The sequence below is a fragment of the Sphaerodactylus townsendi genome, linkage group LG10, assembly GCF_021028975.2.
Source record: "Sphaerodactylus townsendi isolate TG3544 linkage group LG10, MPM_Stown_v2.3, whole genome shotgun sequence".
In the NCBI taxonomy this organism is placed as follows: Eukaryota; Metazoa; Chordata; class Lepidosauria; order Squamata; family Sphaerodactylidae; genus Sphaerodactylus; species Sphaerodactylus townsendi.
The window spans coordinates 46899300-46918499 of NC_059434.1; the positions used below are offsets into that span (position 1 = coordinate 46899300).

Here is a 19200-nt window from a genome sequence, read left to right on the forward strand (position 1 = left end):
AAAGTCCCCAATCAAACCCAACCATTTTTTTCTGAACGACAGTTTGCATTGTGTAGTTGACATATGACTGATCTCATTTCATCTTGGTAACCATATTATAAACAATCCTGATTTTTTTTTCAAAACTTGCTTCTGGAATAAGCCTTGCACTGCAATATCGAATAAACTCAACTTTCTTTCCACCCAAACGCCAGATGTCAGTCATATGCTCACCTGTCACTACTTTTCTATCTTACCTGCCAGAATTAATTTCCACAATTATGTCATCAGGTGAAAGAGCTGTCATTCAGGGAGCATTCTGACCTATAAAACATCCAATCACCATCCTTAACTCTATCCCATGTAGTCTTAAGAAAGGCATCCTTGGTGCGCATGTTAGCCTGAGAAAAAGAATGGTTTAAAGTAATTCAAGACTTCCCATTTTCTCCCCAAATACCTCTCAGCCAATACACATGACACAAGAGTGCCAGTAAAGCTTTTAGACTGTCAGGTAGGCAAATATATAGATTATTCACCAACTATACTGTAATGTATGTGGTATAAAATATATGGCGTTCCCATGGCATGCTTCTAGTCTCTCATCCTGATCATAAGGAATTGAGTATTCACATTCAATAAGTTACAGCTAGTTAAAAAATGAGCAGTCTGTTTTATTAGACAGTAATGGTTTTCATACTTTTATTTTGCTAGAAGAGCCTGAAATGTGTGTGTATCGGCATTTGTTTATATGGTACAATTTATATAGGGCCACATGTGATTTTATGTGGAAAAGTACTGTTTTTGCATATGTAAACTATGCATTTATGAGAATAAAATATGTATAACAATAAAATACAATCCATCAACATCAGTATATAGTATATATCAATATACAGATATACATAATATATCTTATGGTCTAATAGCAAAGTTGGCCACATCTTTGGATACTTAAATGCAAAATGGAACTGGGAATGGGCAAGGCAAATCTTTCTACTAACCTGAAAAGGGCCCCAGGTTTGCAGGGAAAAAAAGGTGAAATCTAAAAAAAAATACATTGGGAGAAGTGTAAAAATCTAAAAAATGATAAAAGCATCACTTCTACCTTTAAAGAACGGATTCCCTCAATGTCTGTTGCTAGCCACAGTTTGGGAAATTCCTGAAGAGTTTGTGGTGAAATCGGAGAAGGGCAAGGTTTGGAGAGGGGAGAGGGGAGTTGAGGCCTAGGCTGAATATAATGCCACAGAGCCCCACAGAGTGATTATTTTCTCCTGGGGGGCAGACCTGTCGGTTGTAATTTTGGGAAATCTCCAGGTCTCATCTGCAGGTTGGCAACCCTGGGCCTGGAATCTCTGACTGACTTAATGCTACTTGACTTGTATTGCTCAACTTGGCGTGATTGCTTGCAACTGTTCAGCAGCAGCCACCCTATGAAAGCCAGTGTTGGATAGAAGTTAGAACTTGGAACTAGGGTCTGGGAGATTCAGGTCCGAATTCTCATCTTGCTGTGAAAGCTCACTTAATGATTTGGAGCCAATCACATACATTCAGTCTAACTACACAGGTGGTTATATGGATAAAAAAGAGAAGACGAGACTGCTTTACGTCACCTTGCTGTGGAGAAAGATGGGGTATAAATGATGGATATAAATAATAAATTTAGCTAAAGATGGAAGGCACATAAAAAGTAGCTTTGTGGGTGGCTGAGAAGGAAAAATGAGGCAAGGAAAGAGGAGAGTATATGGGAGTTGTCAGGAAGAGAAAAAGAAGAAATACTGTGGGAAAGAGGATACAGGGAGAAAGTAAGGTGCTACTCCACAAGTCCTTGAGAGTTTCCTGTCTTATAATGGGGCTGGCCTAGTGGGCAGCACTACATAACTGAGGCACAGTTTTTCCAAGGAGAGGCTACTGGAGCGGGTGAGGGGAAATTTAAGAGAAGAGGGACAGATAAATGAGGGTTGGCTGTTGGGTGGGAAGGAAATAGGGTTATGAACTCCATGTTAGAAAATACCTGCAGATTTGGGGGATTGAGCTGGGGGGGGGGACGTTGAGGTGGGGAGGAACCTCAGAAGGATTTAATGCCATGGACTCCACCATGTAAAGCAGCTATTTCCTCCAGGGGAACTAGGGTTACCAGATTTCAGGTGAAGGCTGGAGATCACTCAGAATTACATCCTCTCCAAAAGACAAGGATCAATCTCCTGGAGAAATTGGCTGCTTTTTGGAATGGAGTCTATGACATTATACTGTGATCGCTTCCTTTCCCAAACCCAAGGCTCCATCACCAAAACTCCAAGAATTTCCCAATCTGGAGCTGACAATTCTAAAAGGAGAATTGATCTCTGTAGTTGGGAGATTGTTCTGATAACAGGAAATGTCCAGAGCTTGGCAAGGAGAGAAGGAAGCAGGAAAAGAAGAGGGTCTGTGGGGACTTTCAAGAGAGGGGAAAAGGAAATTGTGGCGGAGAAGGAAATGACATGCATTTTGCAAATCTTTTCCTTTGTTGTGGAAGCAATGGTGCTTTGTGCTGCATTCCATACATTACATGGAATAAATTAATCTTGAACTACTGCCTGGGGCACCATGATTAATGACATGTATGCAAGAGGATTTCATTTTTTACTTAAATTTGAACAGATTTCACAGATTGTGAAATCTGGAGTTTTAGGGACAGTTTGGTGGATTCCATGCAGCAAATGTATAATGGGTTGCAGTCATTATAAAGGTAACCATTTTCTTTTTTCCCATTCATGTGCGTGCCGTGCAGGCAGCAATTGGAGCCCATGGAAACAATCCGGGTTGCTTTCCCACCTTCACATGGAGGCACTTCTCTCTCTTTTTTCCCCCTGCAACACATGTGTATCTGCGCAGGCATATAGAAATGGACCCCCGCCGCCATGCCATCGCCCCACAATACGATCAGCTACACCTGTGTAGCTGTTCATGTGTAACATGCAATTTAAAAAAAAGAAAAATGGGCCTCCCTGCAATAGCAGGGCAGTAATGAATGTGTTGCTGTGGCAAGCAGATTCTCCCTGACTGTGAATGGCAAGGTGGAATGGCAAGGTAATAAAGCGGCTGCTGCCTGGCCATTTTCACTAACCTGGGATTTTGCAAAAGAATTGCTGGTTTAGCAATTTTCGAAAAACCTGGGTTGAGGGAAATAAAATGGGTCAAACTCGTTTTGGAGACGAGACCTGTGTGAAGTTGTGTGTGTCTCTCCCCCCCCCCCCCACGTTTTGTATTGCACTCTGCACCCATTATATTTGCCCTGTGTGGAATCTACTTTTGAAGTGATGTGTAGGTCCTGATGGTCCAGGAAAAAGTTGAGCACATCTAAACTAATGCAAGTTCTTTGAGTCCCCTGGAGAACCAGCTGCCATATGTAACTGGACACTTGATATGAATGTAGATCACAGTATATCAAACAAAATTTATACCATCCATAAACTGGTGTGTGTGGACATATTGGAGGCACAACTGGTAACATGCCAAAGGTGGGTTATTTTCTTGTACGGGCACTCTAGTTCACCCAGCTATACATAAGAATTTGATCAATAATCAAGGGAAAGCCTTGCGTCTCAAAGAGAAAGGTGGACTATAAATGGCATAAATAATGAATTAAAGGAAAATACTTTTGCCATGCATTAAAACATAGCAAATGGCATTATTCAACTATATATAGGTTGCAAAAATATTCCTGTGTTACATACATACCTTGACACTCAAACTGAATTTTAAATAAATGGAATGGCACACCTTTTTAAAATTAAAATTAGGCTATTAATATAATTAAGATATTTTCAAGGTATGGAGCAAGATGAAACTGTTACCTGCATGTAAAAATTTATTTAAAAATGTATTTTCTATAGCTACACATTCCAAGAAGTTGTAAACAAGCTCTTTATCTGTTTTATTTTATACTAGTTGCTGCTGTATTCTAATTAAAAAAGAAAATTCTTCTCCAGAAAGCTATTAGGCCACTGAGAATTAAATGTTAGTGCATGTTTTGTGTATTAGAATACTGTAGGTAATTTTACTGCTGCTAACTTAAAATCCTCAAGGGGGAGTTAATTACAGGAAAACCTTTCTAAATATCAGTTGCATATTTCCCATGACAAGAGGGTTTCCCCCCCCAACTCTCATTGAATAATTCCAGAATCAGAGTTTTGTTTACATATATCGACTGGTAGATACAAAAAGGGGGGAAGGGCTATTTCATTTTACCCAACATAACCTCTGTGAAACAAACATTTGTAAAAAAAAAAATCAAAAAAGTAACTTTGTTTGGAGAAACTGCATGAAAGAAGAAAGTGGCATTTTATTGTAAATTGACCTTCTGTTTTGGTAAAACTGAAGATTGAGATTCCAAGAGGTTATTTTGCCCACTCTGCTAGTGTGAATAGTTTTATTGGAAATTTATGTTCACGTGTTTACAGAGACAATTAAGCTTTATGTATGGTCACTAGGGATTGCCTTCGTCTGTAAATGTTTGCAGATTAAAGGTTTTTAAAAATAAGCTAGTGGAACCTCAAGTCATGTATGGCAGTAATCAAAAAGTAATGAGCAATGTGTTAAAGTTGGTTGGCCAGGATGTGTTTGGCATATGTTTCCAAAAAGACCCAGCCTTTTACTTTGCATGTCTCTTGAAGTCTGCCTAAAATTATACACAAACTTTCAACTTTTTATTTTAAAAATCTGGATATATTTCCTGTGCTATACAGCTGCTATATGGGAACTATCAGCAAGATACGTATGTAGCGAATTGCTACCTCTTATCTGTTTTTTCTTGTCACCTTAAAATGCTTAGAACATACATTTTAACCATAGCAGGACAACAGGGCCTACTCCAAACAGCACATTTGCTTCATATTGGCAAGGAATCTGTGCATTTTAAATCAGAGTGTATTTCTAACATGTCACTTTGATTAAAATGTGCTGCGTGAATTATATGTTTCACAATGTAGATAGAGATATCCTGCTGTATCCAGTGATGCTAGAAAGAGAGGGAGAGGCCCACTTTGTATCCGAACAGTCTGGGCCTGTGCATGCTTATGCAAAAATAAGTCCAAATGGCTAAAAATCCTAGCGAAAATACTTAAAATTGCAGCTGTGTAGCTCAGTCCCTATGACTATTTGCTTTAAAGTATGTTTCCGCACTGCATGCAATGACTCTCAAGTGTACATAGGAGTGAAGGTCTGGTAACTAAAACACATCTTATTAATTTGACTTGAAATGCACGTTGAAGTGCAGAGGGTGGTAAATTCTGATGACCTTTTTAGTTCACCTCCCCTCTTTGAAACTATATGTGCCTTCCTGCCCAAAACTGGTACTTGTGGTGATAATGATGCCATGCCCTTTATTTTGTGTGCTAAATTGGAAAGAGATGGTCCTCAGTTCTATTGCCTGTACTCTCTGCAAGCTGGACAGATCTATTAAGCAGAAACACCTTCCCTGCATTGCCTGCTGTCTTATATGTGAAATAGACCTGCAGTCACAGCACACTCAGAATACATAATAAAAGGCACGTTTACGAGAGTCAACTTCCACTGCTTTGAATAGGTTTGCTTTTATGGATAGGGACATATTGTAGGACCTGTGCAATTTCAAGCTGTAGCAATCCAGAAAGTGTGTGTTGGTCTTGAATTGCTGAGAATCTTAAAATGCAGCCCACTGAGGAGAAATTACTGAGTTGATCATGAAATTGCCTCCATTAGATACTAGAAAGATATTCAAATTCAACCTTTGCTCCCTAGAACTGATTCTCAGCCACTCCTAGTGCGTGGAGATTTGACAGAGTACTCTCTATTTATATGCCTGCTTTGCATAAGTGTAAAGCTTCCAAATATGTTATGGGTTGTAGTTAAGGCATACCAGTCTGGCCAGTCTAGCTCAGCTGTGCCTCCTTCATTTTGCATGCTGTAGGGAGAAATCCTCTCCCACCCCATATCCTTCCTGGTTAGCCAGCATGCTCAGGCCAGGCCTCTGCAGCTAGCTGGCCATATCCAGGCCAGTGCAGGTGCAAAAGTCAGTGGCTGAGAAAGGCCAGCCTGGAGGGCGAGGCTGGGGCTGCGGGCGGCATCAGCAGCTTCGCAAGAGGCTTTCGCCTCAAAGCACGGGAGGGTCTGCCACGAGGACCCCCCACCCTATTTGGACCATTCGGTCCCGCACCTCCCGATGGGGTTTTCCCGTTTAGAAGCTGCCCCCTCCCGGTCCAAGTGGATCTCGCTCGCCTGTCGCTCCCCTCCCCCCGCAAGTGGCACCGGTGGTTTATGGATCGGGGCCACCAAGCCTGGTTTTTCCCGGGCAGGACACAGGCGCCTTTCCTCAGAGGACAAGGGGCCCGAGGGGGTTGCTGTGGCTGCTTGGCCGGGGGCAGGGCTGCGGGCGAGCAGTCTGCCGGCCGAGCCCCCCACCCGAGAGAGGGTCACCGAGGGGAGCAGTGCCGCGGACCTCCCGTCCAGGGCGGAGCAGCCGCGGCTCTTTCGCGCGTCTCCGCCAGGGGACGAGGCAGCTCGGCGGCCCCAGATGGCTTCTCCACCGCCGGCCTCTCTGCTGCGCTGCTGCTGTTGCGACCCGCTGGGATCGGAGCAGCCCGAGTGTTTGGACTCTAAACCGAGTTCGCGCCCCTGAATGCCCGGGCTGACAGTGCGCCGCGCACCGGCCTGCGCTCACGGGTGGGGGCCGCGGAGAATACATTTCTTTTCTGCAAACATGATCGAAAAGGCCGAGTGGGAGGAAATAGTGTCCGTCGGGTCATTGCTGAGGACCCCAGAGCCTGGGACCCGTCGTCCTGGCGGGCCTCGATGGGATGGACGTGAACGCTGCCCCAGCCTGCATGCTTTCAGCGGGCTTGTGTGCTCGCTAGCCGAGCGGTCCACAGCAGAGTTGTTGAGCTCTAGCCTTCACTGTGTGCGTGTGTGTGTAAAAGCAAGGTTGTTTTCCCGCTGTCCTCCCGCCCCGCCCCGTAACTGTTGCCTCGGAGAGTTGATGGACAGCCGCGTTTCTCTTTCATTTCAGCTCCAGATGAAGATGTACTTGTTAAAGGAAAACAGTCCATCAAGAGTCAGGCTTTAGGAAATCAGAATTCGGAGAGCGAGGTTCTCCTGGAAGGCGACGATGATACCTTGTCATCCATCGAGGAGAAGGAACTGGAGAATTTAACGGGTAACTTCAGCTGTCTATTACCTCCTCCAGATAGGTCCTCTTAGTAGTTTCCCCAGTGGCTAACCCCCCCCCCCCTTGCTGCACTGGGGAAAAGAGCACTGGGTTGTGCTTTCCTATCATTGTGTTAATGAGCTATCATTTACTCAGCCTTGGAAATGAGCTTCAGCTCAATAGGTAGGTTTCAATTTAAAACCCGCACACACACAATTTTAATATTAGAAAGACAGATTTAATTTCCCTGCAGTGCTGGTTTTTATATATACTTTTGCAGGATGGGAAATAGATTCCGTTGGCTTCTTTTCTCTCTCACTGGTTCTAGTATTCCAGGAGGCTGGGACAGGAAGGCAATCTGGCTGAATTAATCATAAAAGCTATTTACAAATTTGTTTGGGGGAAAAACACTAACTCAACTGCAAACCCTTTGGATCATGAAGGGATTTATTCTGTAAAAGGGCTTTTAAATTCTTGAATCTACCAGGTCATTTTATAACAGTCCATGGCTTCATTGCTCCCCCAGCCCTGCCCCCAGACCCCACAAAATAAGCATTCCTGGAACATTCATTATGTTTACTGTTATAGATTGGCTCAGTTTTTAATTTAAAAAAATTATGTACAAGTCTCCTGTTCTGTGGCTATCACTACCATTGCACTATTTTTTTTGTTAAGTGCAACATCCCGATAAATCCTGTTAACACTTGTGAGGACAGCAAAATCATGTCCTCATTTAAATTCTGTTGGGAGGTAGGAGTGGTTGCAGGGGGTTCACTGTCATCTATACAAAGAAATCCAAAGTCTTGCTGTTTGGATTGTTCATTATCAATTGCATCATCCCACTGACCTCTAATAATAAAACTGAACATGGCAAATGCAACTACGCAGTCCAGGAAACGCAACTCAGTCACTTCAGCTTTTACAGAAGCTGTTCTTCAAGGGCCCTGCAAGATCCTCCAACCCATTTCCTTCCTCTCTGCATTCTACATTTGTTGCTTCTGCTAATACATTCATACTATAATAGAGGTGAAAGTGGAGTTTAATTATATAATCTTGACAATGGCAATAGGATTAAGAAGTAATCCTTGCTAATCAAGTAAGTGTGGGTTAGAAATGAAGTTGAAATTGTCAGGGGTCTTCGATGGGACCTGCGCTGCCCTGGCTCTTGCAGCTGTCTGCCTGCCCTGTAATTGAATGTCTGAAAGTGATTGAAAAAATGTTATTTCTTCCCTGGATTACATGCTAATGTACAGAGGGCAAAAGGAGACAGCAAAAGAACACATAGCTGCTTATTTCATCCATTTGTGGGAATGAGCTTTGGGAAATCATGGCAGTAGTGCAGCTATCGGATGCCCATCTGCAAACACAATGTATTTGTACACTGGGAATAGGGGGCAAAGCTGCTCTGATCTCAGCCGAGCATCTCTGCTATTGTCCTACTGGCACACATTGAGATTGATGCAAGATTAAAGACCATCACACCTCCTAACAATTGACAGAAATGACAATTAATCTGAATTTTTGGCAGTTATTCACCCATTGATTACCTAAGCACGTGCACCTCATTTATATGTACTTTATTAATGCAAAATGCTATGTGTCACACGTGCATTTTATCGTATTTTTAAACAAAGGACTGCCACTGAAATATACACCCTTTGTTGATCTTCGGGTACCTTCATGATCAGGGGGGGGATCTCTGGATGTTGCTTTTTATAATAGCCCACATATTGTTAGATCTAAGGCCAGCCTATTGTTTTGAGTAGTACGCTGATCTCTCTCTGTGATAAGCCCTGTGGAGATGTGATTATTCTAATAAAAATTCATTCAGTTGGAAACCAATGCTCCAGCTGTTTACTCCCACAGTCCCTGAGCTGCACTAACACTGTGTGGATTCCTAGAAGAATATTTAACTGACGGATGGAACCCACTTTTCAAATATTATGCTTATAGTCCTTAGAATTGGCTGATATTTAACTTTTGTACAATAGATTCTACCTTGCCTTTAAAAAGCCAGAATCCATAAAATCATTTTCTACATACTCAAAAGAAGGAAATCTGGGTCAAATTGTATTGCAGCTCCTCCAAAATTTCAACACGCACATGTGAAACTAATATTTCCCATATAACTTTTTTTTTGCATTTCCATTATTGTTAAAAGCATAAGGTACTGGGCTCCCAAGCATTTTAAAATTCTGGATGAATAAAGCTAGATGATCTAACCACCACCTATATGGCATACATAATTATTTGCATTGGTTGCAGCTGTTGTTATTCAGATATTTGGAGTACAGCAAATGCATTGCATGTGTACCTTTTGGAGGGCTGCTTTAATTTTTTAAGCCATTCCTTTTTAATGGTGTTTTGGATTAGTTTTAGGTAGGTAAGACAAGGCCTACCTGACACCTAATATGTGTGTGTTGAACCTTTTGAGTTTGCTGTTGAATGCATTGGAAGTGCGGTGCTGGAGCATGTTCTGTTTCCCTTTGATAGGTCCTGTTAGTCTTTCTACATCAGCTCAGCTTGTGGCTCCATGTGTAGCTCTGAAGGGCACACTTTCCATCACCTCCTCTGAACTATATTTCGAGGTAGATGAAGAAGATCCTGGTTTTAAGAAAATTGATTCCAAGGTAAGCGATCAATGACCCCATGGAAAAAGACTAATGACAAATTACAAAGTGGCCTCTAATTTTTCATTTTCTCCCTTAAATTCAAGTTTGCTCACATTTGAATGTTGTTGTACTTCATTGTACACATGCAAAATATACAAATATTTCATGCTATTTCCATTAGTAATTGCATTGTAGGGCAGATACCTTAAAGGAAACATCTTAAATAAACCCATTTTAGATCAAGATGTGACTACCTGAAAGTTCAGAAAGGGCTGAGTTTCAAAATCTGTTCTCCTCAGCCATTTTATTTTATTTCAGTATGTACTGCTACAAGAAGGTGCTGTACTGTTCTACAATTTTCTTGCATGTATACAGCCAATTGACCAGGCCTCAGTATGTGCTGATGCAGAAAATTCCCTGTTGCTAGATTTCTAAAATAGGCTTGTTAAGGGCAAAATTAAATTTGTGTCGTCTTTCAGTTTCTTGATACTTTGAGGGTTCATAATACTCATCTTCAATTGCAAAAACAGTGTACATGTTCAAATATTGTCTTTTCTGTCAGTGCAATGTAACTGCTACAGTGGTTGCCAGAGTGTGTTCTGGGTTTTTAAAATGTGATTAACCAATAAGCACTTTGGCTCAAAGACATGTCTCTTTCCTAATTTCGCAATAAGGAATCATGGCTAAAATACAGATCTTGAGAGAGAAAGGAGGCTGCAAGACCTTTTGTGTGCCTATTGTGGTAAAGAAGGATGCTTCACTGTTCACTGTTGTTCTGTCTGAATAAATCACCCCAACAGTTAGTGTCTCTAAGAAAGGGATTTCATAGGAGATGTGAGGTACAGATCTACCCAGTACTTAACACTACAGTCACTTAAAGGCTGCAGTATAATGTAAGTTAATTAAAGCCATGGGATTATTTGAAATACATCAAGTTTTCAACCGTTTTATGGGAAGTAATAGATTTTAAAGTGTGGTGTCCGTTTTTCTGTGCATATTAAATTTGGCACTAATTGATCTTAAGGTTTAAAAAATCCAACCATCAATACACTTGTGGCATTTTAGATTAGATGCTGCTGCCGATTTTCATGAAAGCATTAAAAATGTGTGTATATATCCCTGTGCATCACACTAATGAATAAGGAAGACTGATTCCCCAATACTTGTTCACCCCTCCTTAGGAGATCTAACTAATCTCCCTCACAATGTACAAAATGTTTTCCTTGGACTATTCTTCTGCCTTTATAGCAAAGAGATGATAAATGGAAAGGTATCCAGCCCTGTCCTTTAATCTGCAAGATGGGCATTTTTAAAGAGAGAGCGCACAAGACTCCAAACTTTTGAGTTCCCCCTGTGCAAATCTACCAAATCTTTAACCTGTTGGTGTCCTAGTTATGCAGTTATACACTGAAAACATTCAGTTTTCTTGAAAACATTGACATTGTCCTATGTTCCTTTCCCTTCTCCTTCCCTTATGGAGAGATGGATACACAGAGCTTGCCTATCAAGATCTTTCAGTATCAATCCTACATTTACTGAAATTCCTGTTTAATTAATGTGGGTTTGTTGGGTTGATAAATTCTACTTCTCTGTGTGTTTTTCTAAACTCCTGGAAAAGAAAACACTGTGACAGGATTTTGAGGTAAAACCTGTATTGGCATAGCACTGATTGCTGATAACATCAAAGTTTATATTCCTATCCTGAGTCTGTCTTCTACAAGGAAGCTGCAGTCTTATAGGCTCAGATTTATTCAGTCACACTTGGGAGGGGGAGAAATTCTAGGCTCATTTGGGGGCATTTTCAGATGTCCCGGACATTTCTGGCCCGCACACAGGAGATTATTTGTAAATTAGTTCATTTAGGAAAGATGTTGGTTAATATTCTATGCTGTCTGTGATGGTCTCCAGCGCTTAACAATACTTTTGCTTTGGGGGGGGGGGGAGGGTCTACTTTTGTTTCTCCTTAATTGTAAATTGTTACGTTTTTGCATATATTTATATATATATTTAAAAGAAAATTGTTCCTAATGAAAACGGGAAAAACCGGACCAAAAAAATAATCCTACGATGTTGAGACTGTAATTTTAGGCATATTTTCCTGGAGCAAGTCAGGACTCCTTTCCAAAAAAAACATGCCTAGGATCAGGCTAAAAATTATTGGAAATGTTTCCCACCAAAAAAATCCCAATCCCTTCCCGTTTTCCTAAACTAAACCCTGATGAAATGATCGGTAACCTCACGCGAGCAGAGAAAGCCTAAAAGTGATTCCTTTACGAACCCGGGTAACTTAACTAGGCAAGGCAGTAATTGCTGGCTGGGCCGAGCCAGACGCAAAAAGTTGCCATCGAGTCTCCGCGGAGGTCTCTCAAAACCCCCGCGAGCTCCAGGGATCTATTGAAAAGCGAGAGCAGCCAAATGTTTGCGCGGGAGGAGAAAACAAAACAGGCTCGATGGATTTGTCGCGTATTAATAATTCAAAGTTAATCCATCTCCGGCCCTGAAATTCAAAGTCGAGCCGGACTCGTGCGCTTGAGGAAGCGGGAGCCCCACGGGCATCGAAAGGCCAAATGCGGAAGGGACCCTTCTCGTCTCCCCTTTTCCCAAATGAATCGGAATCTGGGTCAACTGATCCGACGCCCCCAAATCTACCTTGGCGAATGAAAAAAATATATATCCAAATTTACCTCCCCCCCCTTCCGTAATTGCGTTCAGTGCTTAGTAGGGTGGCCGTTTTCAGAAGAGGCTGCCTTTGAAAGCGCCCCTTCCTCGCCTGCACAATCGAATAAACCCACGCGGGAGCCAAGGAAAGTTAAAAGTCATTTTTATTTTTATTATTATTATTATCATCATCATCATCACCGTTTTCCAACAAGTCAGTCCGGGGGTGGGGGGACGGAGGGAGGGCACATCATCTGACCTTGGCACTGAAATACATTTAACACCAGTAAACTTCGTGTGGTTCTTCTTCTCCCCCCCCCCCCCCAAAGAAAAACAAGAAAAGGAAAGAAACAGAGAAAGGCGTACAGAGAGTTTAAATAAATGTCTGTTTTCACTTGGTGACAACATTCAGGCGAACGAGAGCGAGAGAAACAAACGGGGGACACTTACGCTTGGGGGGGACAGAGTAGAGCAGTCCGTCGGGGGGGCTGGTCTGGCTGCGCCCAAGTCCCGGGGCCCGCTGGCCAGTGCGCCAGACCGTCGAGGCTTGGAAGGAGACCCCAGAAGGGGACGGGGGTGAGTGGCGGAGAGGGGCCCGGCGCTGCGCTGGGCGCGCGGGGGAGGGGGTCCCTTTGGCTGCCGCCCGGCGAGTCCTTCTGCTCGCCCGCCGTGGGGTCGGGCCCGGCCGGGGCGCTCCTATAGCTTGTCGAGGCTCTTGGGGTTGGTGAGGATCTCTCGGGCGAGGCGCCAGGTCTGCTTGGCGGCGCTCTCGAGGGCGGAGTGGGGCTTGCCCTGGAAGAGGTCGAGGTTGGGGAGGAAGTAGTGGGGGCAGCGTCGGCACTGCAGGCAGGAGATGAGCTGCAGGAGGATGCCGTTGAGGCGGTCGCCCAGGCAGGCCTCGTCCCAGTCGGTCTCGCGCGGGTGCTTCTCGCACTCGTAGAGCAGCAGCGTCTTCATGTGGTAGTTGTTGAGCGGCTGGCCGGGCAGCTCGAGGTGGCGGTCGCGCAGGGTCTTGAGCACCGACAGGCACTTGTTGCGGCAGCCGCCCATCAGCAGGCGGTTCTCGGCCTCGCCGAACTGCAGCACCCAGGCGTCGCTCTCGGCCGAGCTCTGCTTGCCGGTCAGCGAGTGGCACTCCTTGGAGAGGAGGTTGAAGCCCTCGGCCTTGACCTCGGCCACGCGGTTGGGCCCGGGCCAGGGGATGTGGGGCAGGGGCCACTGGGCCGCGCTGCGGGGCCAGATGCCCGTGCACTTGAAGGCCGGCGTGATCTGCACCACGTAGCGCTCGCGGATGCGCAGCCGCACCTCGCTGGTGTCGGCGATCATCTTGACCACGTCGCGGTAGCTGCACTTGTCCACGGCCTGCGCCACCAGCGTCTGGAAGCGCGAGCGGATCTTGCGCGCCGACAGGTAGCCCGAGGCCGTGATGAACTCCACCCAGAGGGACATGCTGCGCTTGCGGCCGTCGCTCAGCTTGAGCACCGCGCAGCCGGGCAGCGAGCCGTCGTCCACGAAGTTGAAGACGCCCATCTGGTTGAGGTAGAGCACCACCTCGAACTCGGTGGGCGAGACCACCTCGAGGCCCTCGTAGCGCGCGTCGATCTCGCTCAGCGAGCTGATGAAGCGCGGCTCCTGCACCTCCACCTCCTTCAAGACGTCCGACACCACCTTGCACACCTCGCGGATGGTCTTGGCGATGGCCGCCTTGCGCGCCTGGCACCGCTCCGTGTAGTACCGGTTCAGCTGGTACACCAGCTTGGCCTGCGCCGCGATCATGTTGGGGCACACGTCCGGGCTGTACACCGGGCTCTCGCAGTACGCTGACGGATCCAACGCCGCGGCCGCCCCGGAGCCCCCGCCGACCCGCCGCCGCCGGCCACCTCGGGCCCTCTCCGCGCCAACTTGGCCCCCCGCAGCCGCCCCCGCCGCAGCCTCACATCGGAGCCCGGCGCCCCCGACCGCCGGGCCACCAGCTCAGGCCTGCATCTCAGCGGCGGGAGCTTCGAAGCCCAGGCTGCGCGGGAACTCGAGGGCGCGGGCGATGCCGGTCCCGGGACCTCCGGGGACGGCTGGCGGCGGCTGGCGTCGATCTCCGACTGCAGGCGGCCTGATCGGAAGGCTTCCCGGGAGTGGAAGCCTCTTGGAGAGCTGCTTCTGCCGCCGCCGCCGCCCTTCCCCGTCGGGCTTCCGTCTGCTGCTCTTTGAGTGCTGCTATTATTCTTAGTAATCTGGTGATGATGATGGTGATGCTGGGCAGAGCGGAGTAGCGGCGACGGACCTGTGACCATTCACTCGTGCCGCTGTCGGGTCAGCGGGCGGACAGCGGCGCGCCTCTTTGTTCCGGCCGTCTTTTGCCGCCGTGGAGCCGCCGGAGAGCAGCGGGGCGAGTGCGGCTTTCCAGGGTTTCTCTCTCCGCTCCCCCCGCCCTCTCCCCTCGTCCTCCTCCTCCTCTTCCTCCTTCGCCCGCCCACCTCTGGCCGTGGATTGTGCTGGTGCTGCTGCTGCGCCCGCCGCCGCCGCGCGCTCGGGCCATGGAGGTGGGGAAGTCTCTGGGCCGACGGAGGGGCCGCGTAGTTTATGAATGGCCCCCGGGCCCCGCTGGGGGGAGGCGGAGCTCCGCGATCCTACAATCGCCGCCCGAGCTGTCAGCGGGCCAGCCAATGGCAGGGCCGGCCGTCGTGCGCCTCCGCCGGAGCGGGGGCGGAGAGGCGGCGGCCGCGGCGGCGGCGGCGGGAGAGAGGCTGGAGGCGCGGGCCGGACGGGAGCCCGGGCCCCAGCAGTGCCCCTCTCCCTTCCCGCCCTGGCGGCAGGGCTGGGGCCGCTGCAGGTCGGAGAGAGGGCAGGGGAGCAGAGGCTGCGCCTCCTGGACGGGGCAGGCAAAAGCTAGGGCCGACCTTGGGGCCCCCGAAAGGCTTCCCTTCCGCAGCTCCCTTCCACGCGTCAGACCCGCTGCTCGTGCGGGACGGAGGGCGCGCTGCTTCTGGCGCCTCCTCCACCTCCCCCTGGCCGCTCTGCAGCTCCGACATCAGTGCAAGGGGTGGTTAGATCAGAGAGGCGCCCCCACCCCGAGTTTGTTGCTCCTGAATTAGGGGAGGGCTCGTGAAAGACATCAGTCTCGTCTCCTGGTGGGTTCCCCCCCCCCCCCATTGCTTTGGAAAAGGAAACCCCATCTGCAGAGGTAGACAGACAAGTGCAGGGCATGCGTTGACTGAGGAAGGAAGGAAGGAAGGAAGGAATTGTTGATGATCAGACGTGTAAACCAAGGTTATTCCGACAAAGTAGTAGCCCACCCCCAAAGGCGGAAATGCTTCCCACGGTGTGTAACTCAGCTAGACTGTTCTTCTACGTAGAGGCCGGCAGCTTAGTGTAAACGAACGAAGTTTTTCTCCCAGAAGATGGCCACGTCTTCAGTCGGGTTGAGGGTATTGGTAATCTGTCCGATCCCCCAAAGGAATGGCGGGATCTCATTCATAGAGATGCTGTCGGCCGTCGGGGCTTTTCGTGGCGCGCCTTCCGGGAGAACAGTCCGACACCCTCTCTCCCCACACCCTTTCCAGAGATCTGAGAGTGACAATATCCTCCCTGCTTGGCGAAATCCCCCCCTCCCCGTGACGGAGAAACGCACGGGCATATTCTGAGTAGCCCAGCCTGGCCCCTGTTTGCCTGCCCTCCTCAGCCACCAGTGGCACATTTGCCTCTAAACGACAGATGGGTTTTGGTTTTTAACCCAAAACATAACGGTTGATCGGATGTCACATTAAAGCCACACCGGGCATCCCGTTGGCATTAAAGCCGAAGGTCATCTCCTTGCCTGTCTGCGGTGCAGGCGGCCTACCCGACGGCCCACCGCTGCCCTCGTGTCGTTTGCCCCTTCGGCCGCCTTCGGGGCCGGGAGTTGGGCCCAGAGAGGGAGGGTTTGCTGGCTGCGCCCAGGACAGCAATCGTGGACTTAGGGGGGGAGGGGGGTTCTCACCAGTAGCTTCCACCCGCGGCCCGATCCGGCTTGATCGAAAGCGGATTCCGGCTCTCTTCCCAAATCTCGCCCTCGCTTTGGGTTGGAGGGAGCCCAAGCAAAGCAGATCAGGGTGCGTTTATCGAGGGTGGGGTGGGGTGGGGTGGGGGGGCGGAAACCAAGCGATCCGGGGCAGGAGATGCTGCTTCCCGAGGCCGCCGCTGTAGGGCCAACCAGGAAAAAGAGGAAAGCGGCCCTAGACGCCAATCCTCAAACCTTTCTGCACTGGGCAGCGCTGCGCCCGCTTGCCCAGGAGCCGTGCGAGGTGTGAGGATAAAGGGAGGCAAACACCCAGTGTTGTCGAAGCCCTCGGCATAAGCTGTGGCATGGATCGCGGTGCAGGGCAAAAGGGACGCCCCCGACGCCAAGCCCCAGTCGCCCTTTGAATTTTCCGAGGAGCCTAGAAAGGAGGCGAGGAGACAGTGGGCAGAGCCCGGCGGCCTTGCTTGCCTCCCTCCTGGGCCGCGATCCTAAGCATCAAGGCATCCAACCCCTCGGGAGAGCCCCTTCCGTCGAGGGGCTTTCGGATTCCGGCGGCCCATCCAGTGGCTGGCTCGACAGCCTCAGGAGCAAGTTACTTGGGGCGGGGGACTGGCCAGTGGGACCCCTCTGCGGACCCCTCGGCCCTGGCACTGGGGAAAGTGCTCCTTCGTCAGGCGACGCGCTCTGCAAACCAGCGGGGGTTCCTGGCGAGGCAGCCGGCTGGGGCTGCAACCGCGCGCCTGTCGGACAGTGCCTTTCCCTGGCTGGAGCGCTGGCCCCGCCGTTCGGGGTTTCCAGGCCGGTCCTTTGCCAGGCTCCCTTTTTGCCCGCCCCCCCCCCCCCCCCGAGGTCGAAGCTCCGGCAAATAATAAATCAGTTGGCAACAAAAGCCGCCTCGGATTTATGGCTGGCAGCGCTAATTAGAAACATCATTTGAGCAATAAACTTAAACACTTTCGAGCAAATGATGCCTGCGAAAGCCCCGCCGCGCCTTCGCCGGCTGCTGCCGCTGCAGTTGCCGCCCGGCTTGCAAGAGCCGCTTCCTCGGCTGTGGCGGAATTTGCTCGGGGCGGGGGGTGAGCGGAGGTTCCGGCGGGCGGCCCCGCCGAAGAGTGCCCGGGGCGCAGCCTGGCCGCGGAGGAGCCCATCGGCTGCGCCTTGACGGGGCGTGAAGGCCAAGGGGAGCCGGCGCGCCTGCCGGGGAGGAGGAGGAGGAGGAGGAGGGGAAGCCCTGCAGGCTGCGAAGCGCCCGACGCCTGAGCCCGACCGCTCGGCCTCCTTTCGCCCCCGTCTAAGCCGTCTCATCAGGCGGGAGTTAATGAGGCGGGGGCTGCGGGAGGGGGGGGGTCCCGCTCCGATGGGCTTTGGCCCCATCCATTGGGGACGTTTGATCTGGCTGTTGCACGTGGTGGGAGGGTTGGTTTGGGCCGCCGCCGCTCGGCTCCCGAGGAGCCCTGCTGCTCTCTCTGCCTGCGTGGGGGCGCCTTGCCTGGGCTGGCTCCGCCGCCTCCTGCCCGGGACCCGTTCCTGGGCGCGCTGCTGTGCAGACTGGGCAGGTCTGGTGATGGGCATGGCAGTGGCGCGAAGACGCTGCCGCCGGCGAGGGGCGTCGCAGAGGGGGCGCTGGGGCAGGCAGGCAGGCAGGCAGGCGGCGAGCGGGGTAGTTAGCAAGGAGACCCAGGAGGGCAGCCGGCGAGCCTGAGCAGCACGGGCGGCGAGATTACGACGTCAAGCTTGACAGTAGAGCCACTCGGCGCCGGCTTTTCCTATTCTTTCCTTGCGCCTCTCTTTTGCCTCCGCTTCTAAAGCAGACGATTCAATCGCCTTTGTCTTTGGCACAGTCATAAAGTGTCCAGAGGAAGGGAGTTGATGATCGGAGACCGCGGATCTCTGGGAAACTTTTCCACATCTGCCTTTGGAATTTTCAGAAGTTGGTTTCGAACTCTGTGCTCGCAAAGAAGACTAGATATGCTTGGGTGTTTTTTTGGGGGGGGATGAGGTTGATTACCTTCCCAAAAACATTTCACAGCTATTAGACGTTTATGTAAGGAGCGTTAAGCTGAACGAGGTTTATTTTAAATATTTTTCAAAATGGAACAGTGTCATCTTGCATGTTGTCTCCGTTTAGATTTTGCTAGAGATCTTTGAACCAACTTGGTTTAAAAAAAAAAAACCTTTCTGGAAGAACTTGGTGTTTCCATTTATAGAATCGCAGTCTGGGAAAAGAACTCATGCCCCTTGCCTGTCATTTTCATACATTCCTCCTCTGCTGATGGAGCTTGAACTGCTGCAGGGAATGTATGAATTTGAAAAGAAATGATTCAGGAGTGCATGTTGCTTTCCTCAACAGCCAAACTAAGCTAATGGGTAAAGTAAATGCATCTGGAGGAATGACAGCTATAATCCTGTTTACATTTCCAGGATCTTTCTTTATACATTTGTGGATAGATTTTTATCAAACCTCTTTTCATCTCTATCAAGGTCTTAGTTTACCAAATTGACCTGAGCTGGCTATTATTTAATTACTACAGATATTTTAAAAAGAGTAGTATTCATACCATTACAGGCCAGTTAGTACAATAATTAAATAGTACATAAATGACTGCTGGGTGGTTATGCTATATTTGTGGGTTTCTTTCTCCTTTCCCTACAGCCAATGTCTGCTGTGGAACATTTCTTGGACTGTCCTTCCCTGTTATATCATATTTTCTTGAAAGAAGACATTGGGGGGAAATGAAGAAAGTTTATGTAATCCTGTGAGATATTTAGGACAATATTACAATGAATGCTCAGTTTAA

At 48.7% G+C, this 19200-nt stretch overlaps 2 protein-coding genes across 2 annotated transcripts in view; one reads left to right on the forward strand and one right to left on the reverse strand.

Moving 5' to 3' along the window:
• Nucleotides 1-19200, forward strand: part of LRBA (LPS responsive beige-like anchor protein) — a 452503-nt gene that overhangs the window by 258525 nt on the left and 174778 nt on the right. Inside the window, 2 exon segments of the mRNA XM_048509137.1 lie at nucleotides 7001-7147; nucleotides 9632-9768. Of these exon segments, the coding sequence (XP_048365094.1) occupies nucleotides 7001-7147; nucleotides 9632-9768 (284 nt within the window).
• MAB21L2 (mab-21 like 2) lies at nucleotides 12555-15095 on the reverse strand. Its single transcript, XM_048509136.1, has one exon. It carries the CDS (start codon nucleotides 14182-14184, stop codon nucleotides 13105-13107), a length of 1080 nt encoding a protein of 359 aa, XP_048365093.1. The 5' UTR covers nucleotides 14185-15095; the 3' UTR covers nucleotides 12555-13104.